The 25,265-nt window shown below is 36.6% G+C and overlaps 1 protein-coding gene across 1 annotated transcript; it reads left to right on the top strand.

Moving 5' to 3' along the window:
- Nucleotides 1-101: 101 nt before the first annotated feature.
- Nucleotides 102-10,973, top strand: LOC106051716 (mucin-5AC-like). Its single transcript, XM_056043160.1, has 4 exons — nucleotides 102-237; nucleotides 2,825-4,402; nucleotides 7,695-7,931; nucleotides 9,981-10,973. The coding sequence occupies exons 2-4, from the start codon at nucleotides 2,837-2,839 to the stop codon at nucleotides 10,971-10,973; spliced, it is 2,796 nt and encodes a 931-aa protein (XP_055899135.1). The 5' UTR covers nucleotides 102-237; nucleotides 2,825-2,836.
- Nucleotides 10,974-25,265: the final 14,292 nt, after the last annotated feature.

Below are 25,265 nucleotides of genomic sequence, written 5' to 3'. Positions count from 1 at the left end.
CATGTACAATTTACTTGAAAATTGAGATATTTGCGTAAGGGGGATCCTTCATTTAAATCAATATGAATTTATTTTCTAATTATTTTAAATTTACAGAGCCCTTCAGCCAGCAATCGCCAGAGAGATCTTTCGCCACTGAAGGTTCCGCGGACAACACATGCACGACCTATCGGCACTGAGAGGACAGCCTGCCCTTTGCCTTTCTTTCCAACACTCGGTGTGCCCGAGACCATTCCGGTAGGTTGAAGGGTTGATATACAGGATGAAATAGTGAACTTTCCTCATTTTAGTAAAGATTTCCACATGAACGAGAGTCATCTGCTCTTTGTTAAAACTTTTGATTGTTTTATGATCCTGTTAACGTAATTTAAGCAATAGAGACATTACGTTCTGTAAGCAATAAAGTCATTACCTTCTGTACGCAAAAAAGTCACTATCTTCTTTAAGCAATAGTGTCATTATCTTCTGTAAGCAACAAAGTCATTACCTTCTGTAAGCAACAAAGTCATTACCTTCTGTAAGCAACAAAGTCATTACCTTCTGTAAGCAACAAAGTCATTACGTTCTGTAAGCAACAAAACCATTACCTTCTGTAAGCAACAAAGTCATTAACTTCTTTAAGCAATAAAGTCATTACCTTCTGTAAGCAATAAAGTCGTTACCTTCTTTAAGCGATAAAGTCGTTACGTTCTGTAATCAATAAAGTCGTTACCTTCTGTAAGCAATAAAGTCGTTACGTTCTGTAATCAATAAAGTCGTTACGTTCTTTAAGCAATAAAGTCATTTTCTTCTGCAGGCTGTAAAGTCAGATTTAAACATGAGAAAGCAATATTAGGAAATATGGTGCCGACATAATTTTAGCGTACGAAAAAGGTAGTCTTAAGTATTTCGAAACAGAAACAAAATGTGACGACTCCATATTATAAGATCGCTCTAGCCAACAAAAAAATATACTTAGTACTATCAACCTAGAGAACTTCGAACTTTACTTCTACAATACTTAAAAAAAAGGTTACAAAGACAGTTTGTGTGGAAACACAAACTTAAAATCGGCCCTCGAAGTTGTCCACCCAGGCAGGCTTCAATATTTTCAGAAAGAACATCCAAAGGATATTTAATCAAAGACAAATGAGAGATAAGGATGGAGAAAGAAGGTTGACAGATCTTGTGTATTGCCCCAATTGTGCAGCAGATCAAAGGATAGGTGCAAGTGAATGCAAAGTTAGATGTGAGCCTGGCCTAACTAGTTCCCCTTTCAGATCTTGTGATCTTTAGGGCAGATGATGTAAAGTTCATCTGTTTTTTGTGGCCTACGGTTAACGAGGGTGTCATGTAGCCAGCACAACGACCAACCGCCATTACTTTCCCCAACTAAATGTCAGGTACCCAATAGAGCTGGGTAGACTCAGAGGGGCCCAAGGATTCCGAAGTTGGAAATCCCAGTCTTCACCAGGATTCGAACCCGGTACCCTCGGTTCGGAAGCTACGCACTTTACCGAGCCTCTCCTGGTCTAACTGAAGTCTTATAAATCTTTTACTTGATTCCTGAAATGTAATACATAAAAACTATCAAGAAAATGAAGTTTATTAGATTACTTTTCGTTTTAAATTAGGTCTAACATTATTCAGGAAAAAAAAAAGTAGTCGTTGCATCAGAACTTTGAATGGTCTAAAATATGATGTCGAATTTTCAATATCTTTTCTAGTTTACGAGATCTAAACGGCACGAACGTACAGACGGACAGACATTTCGCACAAAACTAATAGCGTCTTTTCCCCTTTCGGGGGCCGCTGAAAAGGGCACAAAAATATGGGGCTAATTAAAATATTTCGTTTATTAATTGAAGATTTTTATACGTGGTGGAAAAATCTATAAATAGCAAGTTATTGGTCTATCCGGTTTTATGAGTGCAATAGCCTATAATTCGAATAAATCTGTAAATCTAGTTTGTAAATGCAATGTTATTCTTTTAAGATATGCTTTTTTTTAAGTAAAAAAATAAGCCACAGAATTGTTCACGTTGTACCCACGTTTATGAATAGGGTTAGCGTTTACTGGGCGATAGGGTTAGGGTTTTGGAAAAAAATGGCCCATTCCTACTCCAAAGTTCTGGATCCGCCCATGTTAGGCTTGAAAACAAAAACCACTTTACTTCTTTTAACTTCTTTACAAAACAACGCCTTGTTCCAACTTTTTTAAATATTTTCACGACATTTTTGTAGTGTTAAAAAAATTTTCATTTTGAGTTTAATTCTTCCTCCATTTTTGAGCTTACTTCGTGTCTCAAACGAAAGAGCTCTGACTATATGTTGGTGTGGTGCTGCGATGTCTGACTATTTGTTGGTGTGGTGCTGCGATGTCTGACTATTTGTTGGTGTGGTGCTGCGATGTCTATTTGTTGGTGTGGTGCTGCGATGTCTGACTATTTGTTGGTGTGGTGCTGCGATGTCTGACTATTTGTTGGTGTGGTGCTGCGATGTCTGACTATTTGTTGGTGTGGTGCTGCGATGTCTGACTATTTGTTGGTGTATTGCTGCGATGTCTGACTATTTGTTGGTGTGGTGCTGCGAGGTGCACACAAACTAATTGTATCACTTTTAAAAAACACAAACGTCAACACTTTTTTCTTTTTTACACCGGATACACCAAATAATAGTTTTTTCGCCAACTTTGAAAATCTCCCATTATGTTGATTATTAGAGCTGGTTGCTTTTTTTTTTTTTTTACTTCTTATAAGTGATGATAATTACACAAATTGGTTCTTTAGAAATTTGGCAAAAATTTTATTTTGTTTTGACTTGTACCCTTAATTTTTCTTTATAGAGCCAGCCAACGATGACCACCGACACTAGTAACGTATCTGCAACTTGGCCATCAGTTATTCCTTGTCAAGAGAACGTTCCAGTTAATCCAGCTTCGGTCACTTCCGGTCCTACGCATCAAGCATCACTGAGCTCATTTGACAACGCTGTTTCGAGAGCCGTGGACCATCCAGACAGACAAACTATTGATTCTGGTCAGGGATATTATGAACCGCCCTTTTATGAAATTACAAACACTACTTATAGTATACCAGCAGTTGGTTCTGATCAAAGTCATGTTACAACGAACCCGACTTTGGTCACTTCCGGTCCAATGCATCAAGCATCACTGATCTCGTCGGACTACGCTGTTCCAAGAGCACTGGACCATCCAGACAGGCAATCTAATGAATCTAGCCAGGATTATTATGTAACGCAATTCTATGACAATAGAGACAGTACTCAAAGTATGGCAGCGGTCGATTCCGATCAAAGACACGTTACAACTTATCCGACATTGGTCACTTCCGGTCCAATGCATCAAGCATCACTGATCTCGTCGGACTACGCTGTACCAAGAGCACTGGATCATCCAGACAGGCAATCTAATGAATCTGGTCAGGATTATTATGTAACGCAATTCTATGACAATAGAGACAGTACTCAAAGTATGGCAGCGGTCGATTCTGATCAAAGACACGTTACAATAAATCCGACATTGGTCACTTCCGGTCTCAGACAACAAGAATTACTAAGCTCGTCTGATAATTCTGATCCCAGAGTACAGGTCCATCCAGACGGGCAGTCTGGTCAAGAAGGGTATTTACCGTCCTTTTATGACAACAGAGACCATAGTACGCCAGCGGTCAGTTCTGACCAAATAGAGAACATACCTAGAAATACGTCTTTGGTCATTTATGAACCTAGACAAGCACAAAGGAACGTATTGTTAGCCCAGTATAATCCTGGAGCTGAAGCTAATCCAAACTGGCAGCCGGGCAATACTCAAGAATACATTCCGGTTTCGCCCTATCACTCTGGCTATACGACTACCATGCCAACGGTCGGTACTGGACAGTACGCGCCTACGAATTTGCCTTATGCTATACCTATCCGGCCAATGGTATCACCATTCCATCACTTTCCTAGGCCTCAGTTCATCTGGCCTACTGTTGACCCTAGCCAACAAAGGTCTGTAGCGTTAATGCCATCAGTTAACCCTGATAATATCCAACATGTATCACACGTGTGGCCAGGGAATGCCTCTGGTCAAATCGTCATGGTACCAACGGGTTCGTCTTCTGTAATCTCTGACCCAAGCCATGCACCGACCAGTTTCTCCTCAGCTCCGCCTGTTCAAAGACAAGTTACCGCTAATACCTCTGCTGAAACCCCCCATGAGGTTTACCCCATGATGCCCTCTCCGACCAGCTCTAGCAGCAGTGAACAGTCACAGGCTTCGATGGCGAGTGTCTCCGGTGCTGACTCGACTCCAACTTTGAGATGGAATAGGATGAGTCTAGACTTTGAAAGCCGCATTACTCGGATAAGAGGGCCATTTCCTCATTATCCATACGAGACGTTACCAGAGATCATTCAAGTGAGTTTTCCTTTTTTTTTATTAGGTACTCTTTGTGTTAACTCGAAGTATTCACTTGTAGGGTAACATTACTTCTGAGGTTAACTCCTTTTAAGGGTAACTAAGTGTATTTACTAAGGTAAGTAATTTATTCTCAGGGTAACTACTACTCTGGGTAAACATTACTTCTAGGTGCAACAATTTAATTATAGTGAAAATTACTTCCAGGAGTAATTAATTACTTCTAAGAACAATTAGTTATGAGGTCTACTAATTACTTCTAGAAGAACCAAATTATTTCTAGGGTAAATTACTTATGGAGGTAATTAATTACTTCTATGGGCAACCAATTACTTATAGGGTAACTAATTACTTTCAGGGTAAATAACTACTTCTAGAGACAACTAATGCTAGGGTAAAAAATTACTTCTAGAGACAACTAATTCTAGGGTAAATAATTACTTCTAGAGACAACTAATTCTAGGGTAAATAACTACTTCTTGAGACAACTAATTCTAGGGTAAATAATTACTTCTAGAGACAACTAATTCTAGGGTAAATAACTACTTCTAGAGACAACTAATTCTAGGGTAAATAACTACTTCTAGAGACAACTAATTCTAGGGTAAATAACTACTTCTAGAGACAACTAATTCTAGGGTAAATAACTACTTCTAGAGACAACTAATTCTAGGGTAAATAACTACTTCTAGAGACAACTAATTCTAGGGTAAATAACTACTTCTAGAGACAACTAATTCTAGGGTTAATAACTACTTCTAGAGACAACTAATTCTAGGGTAAATAATTACTTCTAGAGATAACTAATTCTAGGGTAAATAATTACTTCTAGTGGTAATCAATAACTTCCGAGGGCTACTAGTTAATCCAGCTGGCAACTAATTACTTTAAAGGGTAACCAATTACTTCAAAGGGTAACCAATTACTTCAAAGGGTAACCAATTACTTCAAAGGGTAACCAATTACTTCAAAGGGTAACCAATTACTTCAAAGGGTAACCAATTACTTCAAAGGGTAACCAATTACTTAAAAGGGTAACCAATTACTTAAAAGGGTAACCAATTACTTCAAAGGGTAACCAATTACTTCAAAGGGTAACCAATTACTTCAAAAGGTAACCAATTACTTCAAAGGATATATGTCCTTGCTGTTTACGAGTATTGAAAACATAGCGCTCATAAGTTTCATTCGTTTTTCCAATGCAAAAACTTTCAAATTTGTTCACTATTTCTTCCATCTTTCTTTCTTTTCCCTTCTCAATTTCAAGACCTTCATATATGTCCATCGCTTTTGTCCCTATAATTGTTAGAAAGGTGGCCACTCTGACCTCCTCTGATTCTTCCGACAATTTAGTGGCTAACTCATAGTTTCGCCAGCTCCGGTGAAACGTTTGCCAATTCACGGCCATGTTACCTTCTACATCGAGCGGCTCGGGTACAGGAAGGAAATTTCTAGCTGCCATTGCACGGCGTAGCCTTGAATTGTTGCCTATTTATTATTGCAAACAATAAACCTTTATATACTGATTAATGATTACCTTTGATCATTAATACACCGCTGTCACCATGTTAATTAAGATCTAGGTTCACAGTCAGCAATAAACAAACAACAACCATTAGTGTCATGGCGGAGAATGATACTTTATTATATTGAACGCGTGCACCTTTGCGCACCATATCAACAGTAACCATTTACTTTAAAGGGTAATCAATTACTTCAAAGGGTAACCAATTACTTCAAAGGGTAACCAATTACTTTAAAGGGTAACCAATTACTTCAAAGGGTAACCAATTACTTCAAAGGGTAACCAATTACATCAAAGGGTAACCAATTACTTCAAAGGGTAACCAATTACTTCAAAGGGTAACCAATTACATTTACGAATGCCTATTTACTTTTAGTGTAAATAATTACGTATAGAGTAAATAATTACTTCAAATTCTAGAATAAATAAATAATAATAAATAAATTACTTCTAGAGGTAACTAATTCTAGTATAACTACTTCTAGGAATAACGAAATACTTCTAGAGGCCACTAATTACTTCTAGAGGTAACTACTTCTAGGAATAAAGAAATACTTCTAGAGGTCACTAATAACTTCTAGAGGTAACTACTTCTAGGAATAACGAAATACATCTAGAGGTCACTAATTACGTCTAGAGGTAACCAGGTACTCCAAGGAACAATCATTTTAACTAGTTACTGCTAGTGCAACGAACTGCTTCTAGCGGTAAAAAATTATTTCTAGGAACAACTCAATACTTTAAGAAGTTACTAATTAGGTGGCCTACTTCTTGGAGTAACTAATTACTTCTAATGGTAACTAATTACTTCTAAGGGTAACTAATTACTTCTAAGGGTAACTAATTACTTCTAAGGGTAATTAATTACTTGTATGGGGAACCATTTACTTCTAGGGATATTTAATTACTTCTAAGGGTAGCACTTTATTTTTACGGATAACACGTTATTTCTAGGGGCAAATCCATATTTCTAGGGGCAAATCCATACTTCTAGGGGCAAATCATTATTCCTTTGGTCAACTGCTTCAAGGGTCAACTGGTTACTTCAAGGGTCAACTGCTTACTTCTAAAGGCACCCCATTGTTTTCAGGACTATCTATAGATTTTACCGAAATAGAACATTTATGGTATTTTCTTTTTATATCTAGGAAACTATGCGATCACGGAATGAATCAAGGGGACACCCTTGGGGGGGGGGGAATTTACATGTTTTCAAGTTTTGATCTTTAAATTACTGTCACAGTAAAAACAATCGACTAAGACGGACTATGTCGAATGAAGAAATTTCAAATTTCCCCTCAGAAATAGTCTAATACAATATTTCTTTGAGGATATTATAAGTGCTGTTGTGCAGTAGCACTGACATAAAAATATATTAACTCAGTTGCATATATTTCTTGCGGTTCTAAAACTTTACAATGAGACTTCGGTTGCCGTTTCATAATTGCATTTTTGAGAATTGGATCAAAGCAAAGTGATTTTTGTTTTTAAAGACATGTCTGTAAGGAAAAGTGTAGCTAGTGGCATAAATCTCTTGGCTATCAAAAGCGGGTTTGAGTGACAGTCCCCATTTAGATAAGGTGTGACTCGAGCTTATTTGTGTTTGTCTAAAGCCTGTAGAAAAACCTTATTCTAAATACCCTTCCATGCCACATCTCCACAAGGAATGGGACCATATTACTTTGAGTATTTTACAGGATCTTGGATTGCACTTTAAAAGCTCATCAGTAATAATTATTACAAGTTTTGTTTTCTATTTTTCACTAGCGGATCAACAGTCGAGGCTTGGATGCAAGTTCTGAAGAGATCGCTGAATTGCAGACCGCCACATTCATTGATCACGAAATGTTTAAAAGCATGTTGAGTGGCAATCCAGCTGCCATTGGTTATTACCAAAGATCTTATCAAGCTATGGAGACACCTACTACAGGAATCTTCGACTATCCTGACAGGCCACCGCTAAGATTCTGTAACAATGAAGCTGTGATAGACATCTCCAAAGCGGTAATAGTTCATATATTTACATTTTTTTGGGTCAACTTTGAATGAGCAGAACACTGTACTGGGACACTAACTTTCTGATATGTTCCCGACATGTCGCATCACTGTATCAGCGTTATATTGGTATTCATACACACATTTAGTAGGGTTTAATTTCGTAACAATTATAATTTTCTGTCACTTTTTTAAAGTGAAGCCAAAACTCTTAATTTAAAAACAAGCTAATCTAAAAATACTTAACCACATTTACAACTATACATCTCAATGTAGAAGTTATTTCCCTTTTTCAATAATAAGCAAAACAATTAATTACCAATTGTTGACTAATCGGTACATTTTTAAATTACTTAATGTTTTTTTCAGTAAAAAAAAAAAATTTCTAACTTGATCCGAGCATGGGTGTTGGAGAAATAACGTTTACAATGATCTAAGGGCGCACGATCACAAATATTTAGCCATATTTCTGAATACTGAAGGATTGATTTCCCAAAATAATGAAATACCAGCAAATATTTGACTGAGTGGTTACTTGTTGTTTTGTTGATTCCTGTTATGTTGAGTTGCAATAAATAAGAGTTTAAAGTTTCAACTTGATCCTGGAATGTGTTTGGGGGCAATAACGTGTTCAAAGTTCTCACTAGACACAGTGTGTTGACAAGGCTTTGTAAAGAGACATTCCATTGCGTGTACTCTTTTACAAGTTTAGTGTTATTAAACTAAATGCTTGAACGTACTCTTAAAAATAATAAGCAACTATTTCTAATGGCCTCGTGGGCAGTGTCATTTGATGTAAACTTTGTAAAAATGTAACGAACTTCAATATACCAACACTTATAAATCGAAATTCCGATTTATTCAAATTTTCATCAGTTTTTTTTCTTCTATTACAAATAAAATCTGATAGTTCCAAGTTATGCCCACTTTCCTTATTGACAAAATAAAATTAAAAAAAAACACAATTCTTCCCTTGTCTCTGTACATTTGTTCACCCACCGATACAAGCCATCCAGTTTGCGGAGTAAGTTGATCTTGTACACACTGCTTACGATCAATCTCTAGCATCCCATTATGTGTGTGTGTGTACAATCATCATCATGTGTACCAAATGTTCTAGTGTGTATACTAGTGTACGTATACTAGTCTAGGACCTTGGGGACAAAGTCTTATCGACTGACACATGCTTCATCGCACTCTAGCCTCGCACACACCGCACTCCTGTCCCGCACAGGGCTCACTCCAGTCCCGCACAGGGCTCACTCCTGTCCCGCACAGGGCACACTCCTGTCCCGCACAGGGCACACTCCTGTTCCGCACAGAGCACACTCCTGTCCCGCACAGGGCTCACTCCTGTCCCTTACAGGGCACACTCCTGTCCCGCACAGGACACACTCCTGTCCCGCACAGGGCATACTCCTGTCCCGCACAGGGCACAGATCTGTCCCGCACAGGGCACACATCTGTCCCGCACAGGGCACACTCCTGTCCCGCACAGGGCTCACTCCTGTCCCTTACAGGGCACACTCCTGTCCCGCACAGGACACACTCCTGTCCCGCACAGGGCACACATCTGTTCCGCACAGGGCACAGATCTGTCCCGCACAGGGCACACATCTGTCCCGCACAGGACACACATCTGTCCCGCACAGGACACACTCCTGTCCCGCACAGGGCACACTCCTGTCCCGCACAGGGCACACATCTGTCCCGCACAGGGCACACTCCTGTCCCACACAGGGCACACTCCTGTTCCGCACAGGGCACACTCCTGTCCCGCACAGGGCACACTCCTGTCCCGCACAGGGCACACATCTGTCCCGCACAGGGCACACTCCTGTCCCGCACAGAATACACTCATTTCCGTACACACCACACTAGTGTTACACATCTGTTGAAAATTAATTCAGGTTATTCGGGAGAAATACACTGTTGCCACGCTAATTTAACGAATTTAAATGATTTTCTTGGTTACTTTATTGTATACTATAGCTATTAAGAAACTAGCCGTGGTCGCGATGTTACTGTTCTAATTGTGGGTGTATTTCTTCTTTATAGCTACCAGATTTCTTTATTGCTGATCGAAATGAACAAAGAGCGAGAACCAGAAGGCAGACAAGTTCAGCTGGAAGAAATCAAACTTCAAGACAAGCTTATGGTTCCACCCGTCAAGTATTTCCGAGAAGTTTAAGGCATTCCAGATCAAACACTCAGCCTACACTTCCCAGTTCTGATGAAGCCAGAGTTGAATCAGAAGAAGCGAACCCAGAATCTATGCAAGACGCTAGGGAGCGACATGTACAGACAACAGTTGGACCTGAACCAGAAGCAGCTGCCTTAGAAAGAATGCAATTACTGCAGTCCTTAAGTACAAGAAACAAGGAGACACACACACAGAGACAGACCAAAATTAAATATCAAAGTAGCCAAACAAGAAGAGCAGCATCTAGACAAACAGTAACAGAACCTTCAGTGGGTGCCCAAAATAAACGTCATGTAACAACTTGGACACCAAGATATCAAAACAAAGCAAATACAGGAAGCTCTGCACGAACCGGAAGATCTGGCAAAACAACTAAGACCTCTTCCAAAACAGCTGGAAGCTCTGTCCAAACAGATAGAAGCTCTGCTCAAACATCTGAAAGCTCTGCCCAAACATCCGGGAGCTCTGCCCAAACATCCGGGAGCTCTGCCCAAACATCCGGGAGCTCTGCCCAAACAAGCGGGACTGCTGCCCAAACATCCGGGAGCTCTGCCCAAACACCCGGGACCTTTGCCCAAACATCCGGGAGCTCTGCCCAAACATCCTGGAACTCTGCCCAAACACCCGGGAGCTTTGCCCAAACAAGCGGGAGCGCTGCCAAGACAAGCCGGAGCACTGCCCAGACTACCGGGAGCACTGTCCAAAATGAAAATCCTAATCCTGCTGAAACTCAACAGGTTTGTCACATTTGGTATGAAGCTATACTTAACAGTAAAACTTATTCTGATGAGGGTTTATTAATCAAATTGTCCAGGTCTCTTCAATATTATTTATTTGTGATATTTTGATTAACTATTTATATTTCTCGAAATTTATATGAAAGCGAATGCGAATTTGTCTACAACTTAGCGTCACATAGATAATGCTTTCATCATTGTTGATTAAATGTTCACTAACTTTTAAAATCTGTATAAAATCGATACTAACAAATACCAATGCTTAAATCTTTTGTTGGTCTCCTAAATAATACTTCTTTCACTGACATATAAACTATTCTGCGCAGCTCTAGATAGAAAAATTCTTTCCGTTTTTTGATGCTCAAATATTCTTGATGAATGTGTGGCAATAAATGGATTTAATTTCTCTTGAATGAACAGTCTACATACTATGTTAGAAATCACTCTTGAATGAACAGTCTACAATCTTAGACAACAATCTCTCTTAAATGATCACTCTACCATCTTTAACAAATTCGTTTGCTGATGTCAGCCCATCTCGTAAAAGCGAATAAATTCAGCGTTTCTTGATTTGATCCTCCATTGAATTATTATTGCCATCAAAGATTCTAAAGCTTCGTCTGAAGTATCCTCTTCCCTAATCATATCCAAAGGAACTTCTGATACGGACATAACATCTTTGATAACTTGTTCTTAATTGGGGCGCAAAGAGCATTTCTACAAGCTCTTGATACATCTGAAGTCAATGGCTCCCTTTCCTTTCAAAGCTCCTATAGAACTTTTCAAGATAAAGTTTAAGATTTGTTGAGGTCGGCGTATAACCATTTAGAGCTGAACCAGTTATTTAGAAATACAAGAAATGAACAGTCAACCATTACAACATTAAATCTGGGAAACTCCATGGACTCTGGTGAGCTGAAAGGTTGTCAGCGTAACAGAGATGCCCCACAATATCGCTTCTTTATAATACGCGATTTTTTAAAAGTCAATTAACAAAATACGCTATTTTACACCACTTTTATAACTATTCACTATTAATAGTAACAAACATTGGATTCTCTTTAGTAGGGAAGATAACTATTTGCCATATTTAAAAAAAATATGCAAATAGTTTTAGATTTTTTGAGGTCAAATTTGTAAAACACTTAACTAAAGGAATTTATTTTTTTAACAGTAATGTAACATCCTATTTTTGGGGATTTGAATAAGAGATTCATCCTTTACAAAACAATTAGATCAATGAAATATTCATTATAAGACATCTGTTAGGCCACGTTGACATCTTACTTTACATTCACTTTCACCTATCCTTTGATTTGTTGGTCCGCTGGGGCACCACACAAGATCTGTGAACCTTCTTTCTCCATTCTTCTCTGTCTTTGATCGAATTTAATTCTGATGTACTTTCTGAAAATATTGATACCTGCCTTTTTACCTGCCTGATTGGACCACTTCGGGGGCCAATTTTGAGTTTGTGTTTCATGTCTTTCCTATGCCAATAAATAATTGTGAAAAGTTTCAACTTGATCTGTAAATGGGTGTTGAAAAAATATGTACGAACCTTTTAACTGACAGACATATAAAATGAGTAAGCTTTAAAAAACAAACAATATTTTCTACATTTAAATATGTTTTTTTCATTTTGTGGCTTTAAAAGAAAGATATTTTATTCTATTACAGGTCAGGCCATTTCATCAAGATGTATTTGGAAGGGCTTATCCTGTTCAAAGTAAGCTTTTACAAATAATTAGAATTATATATATTAGAATATATATGTTGCAAAAATTGTTTTTGTGTGTTAATATAAATCAATATGTATTTATGTATCCTAGATGTAGGATAACTGTTCCGGCATTTAATCATGTTGTGGCATGGGCTCGGCGAGTAATTAAATTATTGATTATCTGATCTTCTCTCGCATAGGCCAAAGTTGAAAATAATCTGACCATTCCCTTATCTTAATAGTCACTTCTAATGCCCAATCTATTTACTATATATGTAATACAACTTGACAAAGATAAAAATTACATGCTGTTACTCGCTGAAAGTGTGTCTCTAGGAATAATTTCTGAAGTTGCATTAGATAAAAGGGTCTTTAATTGCAATCTATAATATGTCACACTTTAATCCTGGAACAAGAAGTACAACACTGGTGAAATCATCCCTAGTGCAAGTTGTAACTGAGTTGTGTAAAGCCGGTAAAATAAATAGGGAACAATTTTTTTCAAGTACCATCCCCGGCCCAACATTTTTATACACTTGAGTCAAAGAAAATTAGAAAGTGATTATTTCCTCTTTATCTTTTAAATGATTTTCACTAATACCACACCTTGGCCTATAATCATTATGTCATGCAATTAAAAAAAAAGAATGACGTAACTCCTTTCAGATCTTGTGTTCTATGATGCAGATATATAAAGGTCCTATGTTTCTTTGGCCAATGGTTTATGAGCAGTGTCATGTGGCCAGCACAACTAACCCCTTTTCTTTCCCCAACTTAGATCAGGTAATTATTAGAAAGCATGGCCGAAGGCCGAGTTTTACTGGGAGCCTCCGCCATTTTCCTGTGTTGTACCTAGCTAACCGTGGAGGTTCAGTTTTTTTTTCCTGTTGAACAAGTAGTTTTTTTTTTCCTAGAGCACGAAGAGCCTTCGGCTCAGCTCATAGACTATCACACGGTACCCATTAGAGTTGGGTGGACTCGGGGTATCCTTAAAATCCCAATCTTCACGGCTATTTGAATCCTGCACCTTTTGGTTCAAAAGCCTAAACCATTGCCACTCAGCAATCATGCTCCTGTGGTATGTACAGGATAATGACATCCCCTGCAACAAGATAACTAAGTATGCTCCTTGCAAGATAACTAAGTCCGCTTCCACCAGGATAATGACATCCCCTGCTACACGATAACTAAGTACGCTCCTAGCAAGATAACTAAGTACGTTCCCAGCAGGATAATGACATCCCCTGCAACAAGATCACTAAGTACGCTCCCAGCAGAAAAACTAAGTACGCTCCTAGCAGGATAATGACATCCCCTACAACAAGATAACTAAGTACGCTCCCAGCAGGATAATGACATCCTCTGCCACAAGATAACTAAGTACACTCCCAGCAGGATAATGACATCCCCTGCAACAACATAACTAAGTACGCTCCCAGCAGGATAATGACATCCCCTGCAACACGATAACTAAGTACGCTCCCAGCAGGATAATGACATGCCCTGCTACAAGATAACTAAGTATGCTTCCAGCAGGATAATGGCATCCCCTGCAACACGATAACTAAGTACGCTCTCAGCAGGATAATGACATGCCCTGCTACAAGATAACTAAGTACGCTTCCAGCAGGATAATGGCATCCCCTGCAACACGATAACTAAGTACGCTCTCAGCAGGATAATGACATGCCCTGCTACAAGATAACTAAGTATGCTTCCAGCAGGATAATGACATCCCCCTGCAACAACATAACTAAGTACGCTTCCAGCAGGATAATGACATCCCCTGCAACACGATAACTAATTCAATTCAATTCTCAGCAGTATAATGACATCTCTTGCAACAAGATAACTAAGTCAGCTCCCTTGCAGGATAATGACATCCCCTGCAACACGATAGCTAAGTACGCTCCAAGCAGGATAATGACATCCCCTGCTACAAGACAACTAAGTACGCTTCTAGCAGGATAATGACATCCCCTGCAACACGATAACTAAGTACGCTCCCAGCAGGATAATGACATCCCCTGCTACAAGATAACTAAGTACGCTTCCAGCAGGATAATGACATCCCCCTGCAACAACATAACTAAGTACGCTCCCAGCAGGATAATGACATCCCCTGCAACACAACTAATTCAATTCTCAGCAGTATAATGACATCTCTTGCAACAAGATAACTAAGTCCGCTCCCAGCAGGATAATGACATTCCCTGCTACAAGATAACTAAGTCAGCTCCCTTGCAGGATAATGACATCCCCTGCAACACGATAACTAAGTCAGCTTCAAGCAGGATAATGACATCCCCTGCAACACGATAACTAAGTACGCTCTAAGCAGGATAATGACATCCCCTGCTACAAGATAACTAAGTCAGCTTCAAGCAGGATAATGACAACCCCTTCAACAAGATAACTAAGTACGTTCCCAGCAGGATAATGACATCCCCTGCAACACGATAACTAAGTACACTCCCAGCAGGATAATGACATCCCCTGCTACAAGATAACTAAGTCAGCTTCCAGCAGGATAATGACATCCCCTGCAACACAATAACTAACTAGCTCCCAGCAGGATAATTACATCCCCTGCTACAAGATAACTAAGTCAGCTTCCAGCAGGATAATGACATCCCCTGCAACACGATAACTAACTACGCTCCCAGCAGGATAATTACATCCCCTGCTACAAGATAACTAAAGTACGCTCCCAGAATTACAATGCAAAATTTTAAGATCATCACCAAGAGACTTTTTTGATACAAATTTATATTAAATATTGATAAATTTTACCTTTACTCTTTTTGCAGGTTCTGGCTCTACAAACTCAACAGATGCAAACATTTTAAGAGTCAAAAGGTGCAGGAAAAGGAAAATAAACCCATTACATCATCACGATTTCCTAGAAGCTGAGTATTTTGTGCAAGCAAATTTCACAGAAATAGACATGGCTTTAATACAATTTTTAGACAAAATGTGTATGCCTAATGGAACAGATAAGGAAAAGATATTTTTAATGAGAAGAATAGCAAAAGTTGCTTATTGCCTAATTGGGTTAACTTTTAAAATTAATGTAGGATCCAAGAAAGGAACTGGAAGAGTTTGTTTATCTTCAAATCTTCAATTTTTAACATGCCATCATATTATTCAAGATGAAATAGAAGCTGCTCAAGCGGAAGTTACTTTTGGGTTAAATTCAAATAAAGATCAAGAAATATACATTATAAAAGACATTAAATTTATTAAAACAAGTAAAATCAAAGACATTACCGAAATAAGTTTTGCTGTACCAAATGACTTAAAAGAAAGGCTGTTTAAATTTGCAGCAGACTTTAAAGAAGAAAGAACATCCTCTGCCAAATTTTGGCTATTGCAAAGGCATGATTTGTGCTTACTTGTGTCCCATCCCCATGGGCTCTCCAAATATGTCTCTATTGGACAGAAAGCAACCCCCGAGTTGTACACAAAAGCAAAAGAACATGGTAAGGGTCTTAAAAATTATGAGATAGGGAATTACCCACTTGCTTACTCAACGCCCTCTTGCGCCGGTTCTAGCGGCGGCCCGTTAGTCCGTTTGAAAACGAACAAAGAATACCTCCATAAAGGTTACTTTTTTGATAATTTTAACATCAGTTCTTGGGCAATCGAATTTTAATGTATAATTTGACATATAGAGGCAGTGGGGATGGGGCACAAGTAATGAAGAGAACTTTTTGATAAAATTTTTTGTTTTACAAATCGTATTTTGTTATTTTACAAGAACATTTTAATGATTATTAATTTTTTACTGTCTGATATTTTTTTATTTCATATATTAATTTTCTAATTCATGTTGTTTTTAACTCTTTCTCTCCAAACTGACGATACCAACGTTGATTCCACCAGAATGTGATAAATAATTACGGAGAGAAAGTGTTAAAATGATTAATTCCTATTATTTTTACTTGAATATATGGATTTTAGAGTGTTTCTTCTTAAATGTATATATATATGTATATATGATTTTTTTAATATAGATATACAAGAACATTTTAGTGTTCTTGTAAAAAAAATTGATATTGTGATTTTTTATTTTAAATTTTTTTTTTTGTACATACACGAGCACTTTATTGTACATGTATGATCTTCATTTTGTGATTTTTATCCATATTTAGCCTTACCTTGTAATTTGTTTCATAATTTTTAACACTGAATGTATGCGGTTTAAAATGTGTATAAAGGTAATAAAATATATAAATAACAAACTTTTTATGTCTAAATATCTTTAGTGCCTATGTAAAAAATAATATAGTTTCTGTTTAGAAATACCTTACTTGAAAATCTCTGCAATAATACATTTATAAGTTGCTTTTTTTTCAAGTAATGGATCAATAATTATTAAAGTACCATGCTCTAAATTGTGAATTCCCACTACTAACAAGGAATTTGTGATCAAAAAGTGTTAGGGCTTTAAACTAATGCAATGTCTTTTCGCTTTAAATTGCATCAATTGGCGAAAGTAATTAGTTTTAACTACATATTAATTATACTATCCTGTAGTGATCTTTTAAATATTGGAAGATAGGATCCTTGTTTCTTATTATATTGGTACTATCCTATCTTCCTTGTGGGAACACTTACATTAAATAACTAGATTATTCATTTGTATTATATAACAGAAATTAGCTATACATGACTTGTTACATAGTTAGAATTGTACATTCAGACACATTGAAGACCGGAAGAAAAGCACAGACAACAACAAAAATTAGACGCACTGTGCAACAGATGTGGTAAAATAAGCAGGTTGCATCCTAATACTGCACTCATCCTTTATTTTCGGAATAGAAGACACTGCCTTTAGCAGTATATGTATTCATTGCAATGGATTTTAAGCAGCCAAATTCTAGCCTTTTTTTTTTTTTTGCACCATCGGATCAAAAAGTAATAACTGAAAAAGTTGTGCTTCCACTGGTGACTGAAGTGCAGTCGTAGTAGACTAGCCAAGGCTTATCAGATATTGGTGGCTGACCATGTACGTGCACCACTCTGAATTCCGAGTAACCAAATTTTAGCCAATCTTTTACATCTTCAGATCAATTAACTTCTGCTAGGATGCAAAAGTTAACATGTAGTGTGTCACGGATGAATGTGTGTATGTATGTATAATCTATTTTTACGCTCTGCGCGAATGACCGGAAGTGTGTTTGTTGTCAGAAAGTAAGAGTCCAGCTTTTGTGTGATATGCCGTAAAGATGATTAAAGGTTTTGTGTTTGATCTAGTGGTTTGTTTTAGTTCGTGAACTACAGCTGAACCAGGGACACATAGAGACGTAGCGAGACTTTGGGTAGTTTCTAGCCAGTTTTACGTAGAGTTATATAATAGTAAAACTGTGACATATTTGGAGGCTCATTTATCTAATGGACCTCATTCACCAATCGTAAATAAACACATTTAGCCACGTCAAAATATAGATAAAACAATGAAAAATATGTATCATGTGACAGCCACTATGGATGGCATACTTTGTATAGAAGATATAATAGAGAATCACGTTGCTAAATGTTGATTGTTTACGATTAGTGAATGAGGTCCATTAGTTGACTTAGTCCTAAAAGACATTGGTCAGAACTGTGATTCGTCATTGCTAAAAGGTCAAGGACCAAGAAGGTCGTGAAGTCGTGAAGTGTGTGCGCTCACGTGTAACGGTGGGAAATACTAAGTCAATCAGCCGAGACGAAACCAGGTCAAACACAGTGATAAAACTATTTGTGTTGTTTATATTGTATGCTAGAGATAAAAACAAAATGACAGAGAGATTAACACAGTTAATAGCTGCTGGAAAAGAGATGGAATTGTCAGGGACAGCTCTACAGGAGTGGGTGAAAGAAAGAGAAGTCAAGCTGGAAAAAAAAAAGAAGACAGAGAGCGTGAGGAACGTGTTAAAGAGAGAGAAGAAAGAGTTAAAGAGAGACGGTTTAAAGAGCTAAAGAAAAAAAGGCTGATGTAGAAATACACAAATGGACCTCATTCACCAATCGTAAATAAACACATTTAGCCACGTCATAATATTGATAAAACAATGAAAAATATGTATCACGTGAAAGCCTCTATGGATGGCATACTTTGTATAGAACAGTGGTTCCCAAACTTTTTTGTCTCGTAGACCCCTTGTCATGTTTTCTGGCTTTCGGTAGACCCCCCCTGTTTATCTTTTATTGCATTATTGCAAATTCATCAACTGATTTCTAACTTGAGTGGGTCGAAGAGTGAAAAAGTAATTTAAAGCTACATTTTCATTTGTAGCGATCTATATTTTGTTATTAATTTGTTATTAATAAAATTCAAATTTAAACCAATTAAAATAACAATTAATATGTATTATTTTTGAAATCCCCAAACGCACTGGAAATGTTTTTTGTTTGTTTTGTTTTTGTAGGTTCATAATCCTTTCCTATGAATATTTTATTTCATATAAGAACGAGTTTTTTATCAAGTAGTCCTTCAAACATTAAATATTAATTAGACCTAATAAATTTTCCTTAAGCATCATTGTAAAAGTTTTTGCAAATAGCAGTTTCTCGTGTATTTCTTGATCTTTAAAGTCTGGCTCTAATATTGAATCCGCGCCAATCCGCGGAACTCTTTTCACTAACACGAGAAGGGGCGAAAGAGAGAAACTGGCGCTTAAACCAGCAAGCTTCGGACAGGAGGGACACATTAGCTTGTGTTTGCTACCCACCTAGCAGAAGGAAAACTGAATTCAAAACTCTGCTCCCTTGCAGCTATACCCAAACATGGGAAAGGTTTCGTGAATCAAACCCAAGGATAAATCAGGAGCCGGCTACCCTTTAGCAGTGTGTAGCACTGCGACGCTGTTGGTTCCAAACTGTACATGTAGTTTGCTTAAGAATAGCATAAGAAGCTTTTAATGTTATAATTCATACCACCGATGTGAAATTCGCTTAATAGTATCAGATGAAGGTTTGCGTAAAACAGTTTTTAAAACTACTTCAACGGCTGGTAAAATAAATAATTTACCTATAGTATTTTCGTATTTTGCTCTAAGTAAAAAGATCTTGTAAGATGCTTACAAACGATCCTCTTCTCTATATGATGTTGAAGAGAGGTTTAGTGGGTCTATTCTGAACTTTATCTCTGAGTGTTCGAAATTGTTTAACATCTGTATCTATTTTATCAGAGTGACATCGTCTCAAATCACCCTCCAGCATAATTAGTTTCATATCGTCATAAAAAGGCACTTAGGCAGCCGCTTGTTTGACAAGGAAATAATGAATCCCAATTTTAAATAATCAACGCTGTAAAATCTACATTTCTTTTTGTTAAACAATAGTTGAATGTAGACAAAATTAAGATATGTAAATAATTAAAATTAAATACAACAATTTTTCTTTTCAATAGCAGGATAAATATTTAAAGGATTAACTAAGATACAAATCACATATTTGTGTAGGAAATAATTACATTAATGGGATGTGAAACATTAAAAGTCACGTCCTGCTTAAATGAAATCCATTATCGTAGACCCCCGTGGACATCTCATAGACCCCGACTTCCATTAAAGGGAAACTCTGATGGTTTTGACAATTTTTGATATAATATGTGTTTTGATTTACAGATAATGAATATAGTATTCTTTTTTTTTTAATTTGCCATAATAACTTAGTAATTGATGTTTTTCTGACGTAATTTTCCTGCGCATCCAAAACTACACGTAGTCTCGACTAGCCTTACACTGACCAGTTTGTTCGAATCAGACACACGATCTATTTACTTCTTGGGAGAGGGAGAGGCTTAGATGAAAATGTTACTTTTTTTCTTGAGTTGCTTATCCTAATGCCTTTAGATCTACTTATACATGTATATATAACTGTACCATAGCTCTGAAATAGGCAATCACTAGGCCCAAGAGCCTGTAAGAATGAAGCGATACGATTGGTTAAATCTAGTTTCCTTTTCAGTATTGTTGATGGAAGTGACGTATGCCTAACCTAAAAACAAAATCCTAAAGAACCCCGTTTTTTTTTTTTGGAGATGTCAAGAATTTACTGTCTAATTTATTAAATATAAATGTTTCTAAACATTTAAATAAAAAATGGTAAAATGTTACTATTACAACTTTTTACGCAGAATTCAAATATGTAAATAAATCAAATGTGAAAAACCATCGGAGTTTCCCTTTAAAGCTTGAAAATGAGTTACGTAGGCCTACATAAAATCTATATCTATCTATATATCTATCAACATAGAAGATATAGTAATACAAGAAAATGGAATTCAAAAACTATTAGCCAACACCAAACCAAATAAAGCGTCTGGACCTGGTGGTATTCTAGCTAGATTACTCAAAGAACTAAGCAATGAGCTAGCCCCAGTGTTCAAAATACTCTTTCAGGCTTCACTTAACCAGGGCAGAGTAGCCTACCAAAGGACTGGAAAGAAGCTAATGTCACCCCCCTATTTAAAAAAGGAGAAAAATCTGACCCAGGAAACTACAGACCAGTATCACTTACCAGCATCACATGTAAAATCCTAGAACACATAATATGTAGCAACATCATAAACCACTTAGACAAACATAATGTCCTCACACCATATCAACATGGCTTTAGGAAATATAGATCATTTGAAACACAACTAATAGGACTAATTGATGATTTTTCAAAAGGTTTAGATAATAGTGAACAAATAGATGCTATCCTACTAGATTTTTCTAAGGCTTTTGACAAAGTTCACCACCATAGTTTGCTTAAAAAATTAAAATATTTCGGCATTAATGGTCCACTGCATCAGTGGATTAAAGATTATTTGCAGACGATTGCATAATATATAGAACAATAAAAACAACACAAGACACAGATATTTTACAAAGAGAATTAGATGAATTACAGAAATGGGAATCAAATTGGAGCATGTCTTTCCACCCAGAAAAATGTCAGTTGTTAAGAGTAACAAAAAAAACTAAAACAAATTAATTCCACTTATCTTATTCATGGCAAACCAGTAACACAGACTAAAAACGCAAAATACCTAGGTGTTATAATAAATGAAAAACTGTCATGGAATCCACATATTGATGAAACTACAAAAAAATTAAACAAAGCATTAGGATTTATTAAAAGAAATTTCTATAAATCAAATAAGAACATAAAACTAAAATGTTATTTAACCTTGGTTAGGCCAATAATAGAATATGCATCCTCCGTTTGGGACCCCTCAACTCAAGAAAACATTAAGAAACTGGAACAGACACAAAATAGAGCAGTGAGATTCATAACAAACGAATATTCCCATTTGACTAGAAAAACACCTTTAGTAAAATCACTAAATTTAGAAAACCTTCAGGACAGAAGGCTCAAAAGTAAAGTAGCAATCATACATAAAATACTGAACCATAATCTTCAAATACAAAAACAAAATTTAATAAAATACTCTGAAAGACACAAAGATAAAGGCACATTCCTCGTCCCATATGCTAGGACAAATTTGTACAAATACTCCTTCTTCCCTAGTGCTATTAGAGCATGGAATGGGTTGCCTGAGCTAGCCAGGAAAACCAGTGACTTGGCAGAATTTAAGTCATTGGTTAATATGCATGACTAAATACATGACGCGTAGGACGTAATCATCTTCTTTTTTTGAAGTAACGTCTGTATTATATAAGATAAGATAAGAGCCTAACAGTGACAATGGGTGTCTTAAGCGTTAATAAAAAAAATATTGTAAAGGAAAGAGTTCAAGTGTTATATAAAACTTATAAAAATGTGTTTTATATATACTTTGATTCGACATTTTTACCGCGTTCTTCAGTTGTGACTTCTTTAAAATCTTTTTCCGTAATTGTGATTGATGCTATTACAGTCGATTTGAATGTAAAATTTTAAATATGCGTTGCAAAACAAAGCATCTAATTTTATCGGAAAATGGATAGGCAATGCATAATTTTTTTTTCATAGGCTTAGCCATTACGGAGCTAAAAAAATCCAAAGCTATAAGTAGCAGGAAACTTCTGCAATAGTGACTTCTGGAGGTTATTGTTTCACTTTATATATTCTATCCTCTTAACCGAAAAATTCGTGCATATATATATATTTAGATTTAAATTTTATTTCAAAAATCGACATAGGTATTTTCTTTGAAATGTTTAGGTATATGTATATTTAAAAAAAAGGAAAATTCTTAACTCATTGGCCACATCGCGAAAACTCTAGTTTGACCGTTATATTGGTTTAAACATGTTTCATTATCGTAAAATTAATTTTGGCTTTAAATTTTTTAAAAGAGAATTTCCGCTCTCGTCTATATAAATAAACGATTAATCCAAAATGAGCTCTGGAAATAAATCATTCAATAGAGCAAAGGCTCGGTCACCTGGCCTGTTACTACTTTTTAATTGAGTATCGGTTGAACTCTATAGGTATCCGAAATCGTATTTGAAAGTGGCACAGACATATCATATCTTAAAAAGCGTTAGCGCCTTGACAAGTCTGAAGTAGGATTCATAGGGTTAAGGTAGTGTAGGAGATGCATAAGTCCCACGTCGCTGACATAAAAATAAAAAGCTGCGTCTAATGAAACTGAGTGTCAATGCAATAAAGTGAAATATATTGATACTAGTTGACCCACGCCGTTATATATATAGACAAAAATTGTCATTTTTGGGTGTCATTTAATATGGAAAACCACAACGGTTGAGTCCGCCCTGTTTTTTAGTGACGGGTGAATACAGAGTAGATTACTTGTTCTCCTTCCCCCCCCCCCCTTTTTGTCGCAGCTAAAACTACGTGGGGTAGATATAAAAAGAGTGATCTTTCTTGTTCACAACGGTTAAGTCCGGCCCTGCAATTTTATGACGGGTGAATACTACTTGTTCTCCCCCTCCCTTTTTTTTTCGTAGGGTTACTCTAGTCCGTCCGACTTGCAGAAATAAAAGAGTGACTTTCCTTTACTTTTTGCGTGTCTAAACTCTTAAGCCATGAAGAGAATTATATATTTATATAGATGTTGCTTTTTTTTTTGTAGGATGATTGTAGGCATATCATTTGTGTGCAGTATTATAGTACGGAGTCTGGACAACAATCAAAGGAACTACTTGCTGAAGTCACATAGGATATATAACTAATATAAGATGATAATTTAACTCATCAATATAGAGTACGACGTTTACTTACATAAATATTTTGAGAGATGAATGTTACAGATATCCTAATTTTTTAAATAAAATAGATAAATATAATACTGATCATAATATCACTTGGTACATACTTCTTAATTTTCTAGTACACGACTGAAAATTAACTGTCTTGCTACATGCTTACTTGGTTGACTTGCTTGGTTAAGTAACTTACTGCTACATGAATACTTGGTTAACTAACTTACTGCTACATGAATACCTAGTTAACTAACTTACCGCTACATAACTACTTGGTTAACTAACTTATTGCTAGATAACTACTTGGTTAACTAACTTACTGCTACATAGCTACTTGGTTAACTAACTTACAGCTACATGGCTTCTTGATTAATTAACTTACTGCTACATAACTACTTGGTTACCTAACTTACATCTACATTGCTACTTGATTAATTAACTTACGGCTACATAACTACTTGGTTAACTAACTTACTGCTACATAACTACTTGGTTAACTAACTTACCGCTACATGACTACTTTTTTAACTAACTTACTGCTACATAGCTACTTGGTTAACTAACTTACAGCTACATGGCTACTTGGTTAACTAACTTACTGCTACATGAATACCTTGTTAACTAACTTACCGCTTCATAACTACTTGGTTAACTAACTTACTGCTACATAACTACTTGGTTAACTAAATTATTGCTGCATAACTACTTGGTTAACTAAATTACTGCTACATAACTACTTGGTTAACTAACTTATTACTACATAACTACTTGGTTACCTAACTTACATCTACATTGCTACTTGATTAATTAACTTACAGCTACATGACTACTTGGTAAACGTAATTACCGCTACATGACTACTTGGTAAACTAACTTTCTGCTACATAACTACTTGGTTAACTAACTTACAGCTACGTAACTACTTGGTTAACTAACTTACCGCTACATGACTACTTGGTTAACTAACTTACTGCTACATGACTACTTGGTAAACTAACTTACTGCTACATGACTACTTGGTTAACTAACTTACTGCTACATGACTACTTGAACTTGGTTTACAAACTTACTGCTACATAACTACTTGGTTAACTAACTTACCGCTACATGACTACTTGGTTAACTAACATATTGCTACATAACTACTTGTTTACCTAACTTACAGCTACATTGCTAATTGATTAATTAACTTACAGCTACATGACTACTTGGTTAACTATTTTACAGCTACATGACTACTTGGTAAACTAACTTACCGCTACATGACTACTTGGTTAACTAACTTAATGCCACATAACTACCTGGTTAACTACTTACAGCTACATGACTAATTGGTAAACAAACTTACTACTACATTTTTACTTAACTATCTTTCTGCTACATAACTAATTGGAAAACTAACTTACCGCTACATGACTACTTGGTTAACTAGCTTACCGCTACATTACTACTTGGTTAACTAACTTACAGCTACATGACTACATGGTAAACTAACTTACCGCTACATGACTACTTGGTAAATTAACT

Source organism: Biomphalaria glabrata, chromosome 10 (genome assembly GCF_947242115.1).
Source record: "Biomphalaria glabrata chromosome 10, xgBioGlab47.1, whole genome shotgun sequence".
Classification (NCBI taxonomy): Eukaryota; Metazoa; Mollusca; class Gastropoda; family Planorbidae; genus Biomphalaria; species Biomphalaria glabrata.
The sequence above is the reverse complement of the archived record's forward strand: the minus strand, read 5'-3'. Positions and strand labels throughout refer to the sequence as shown.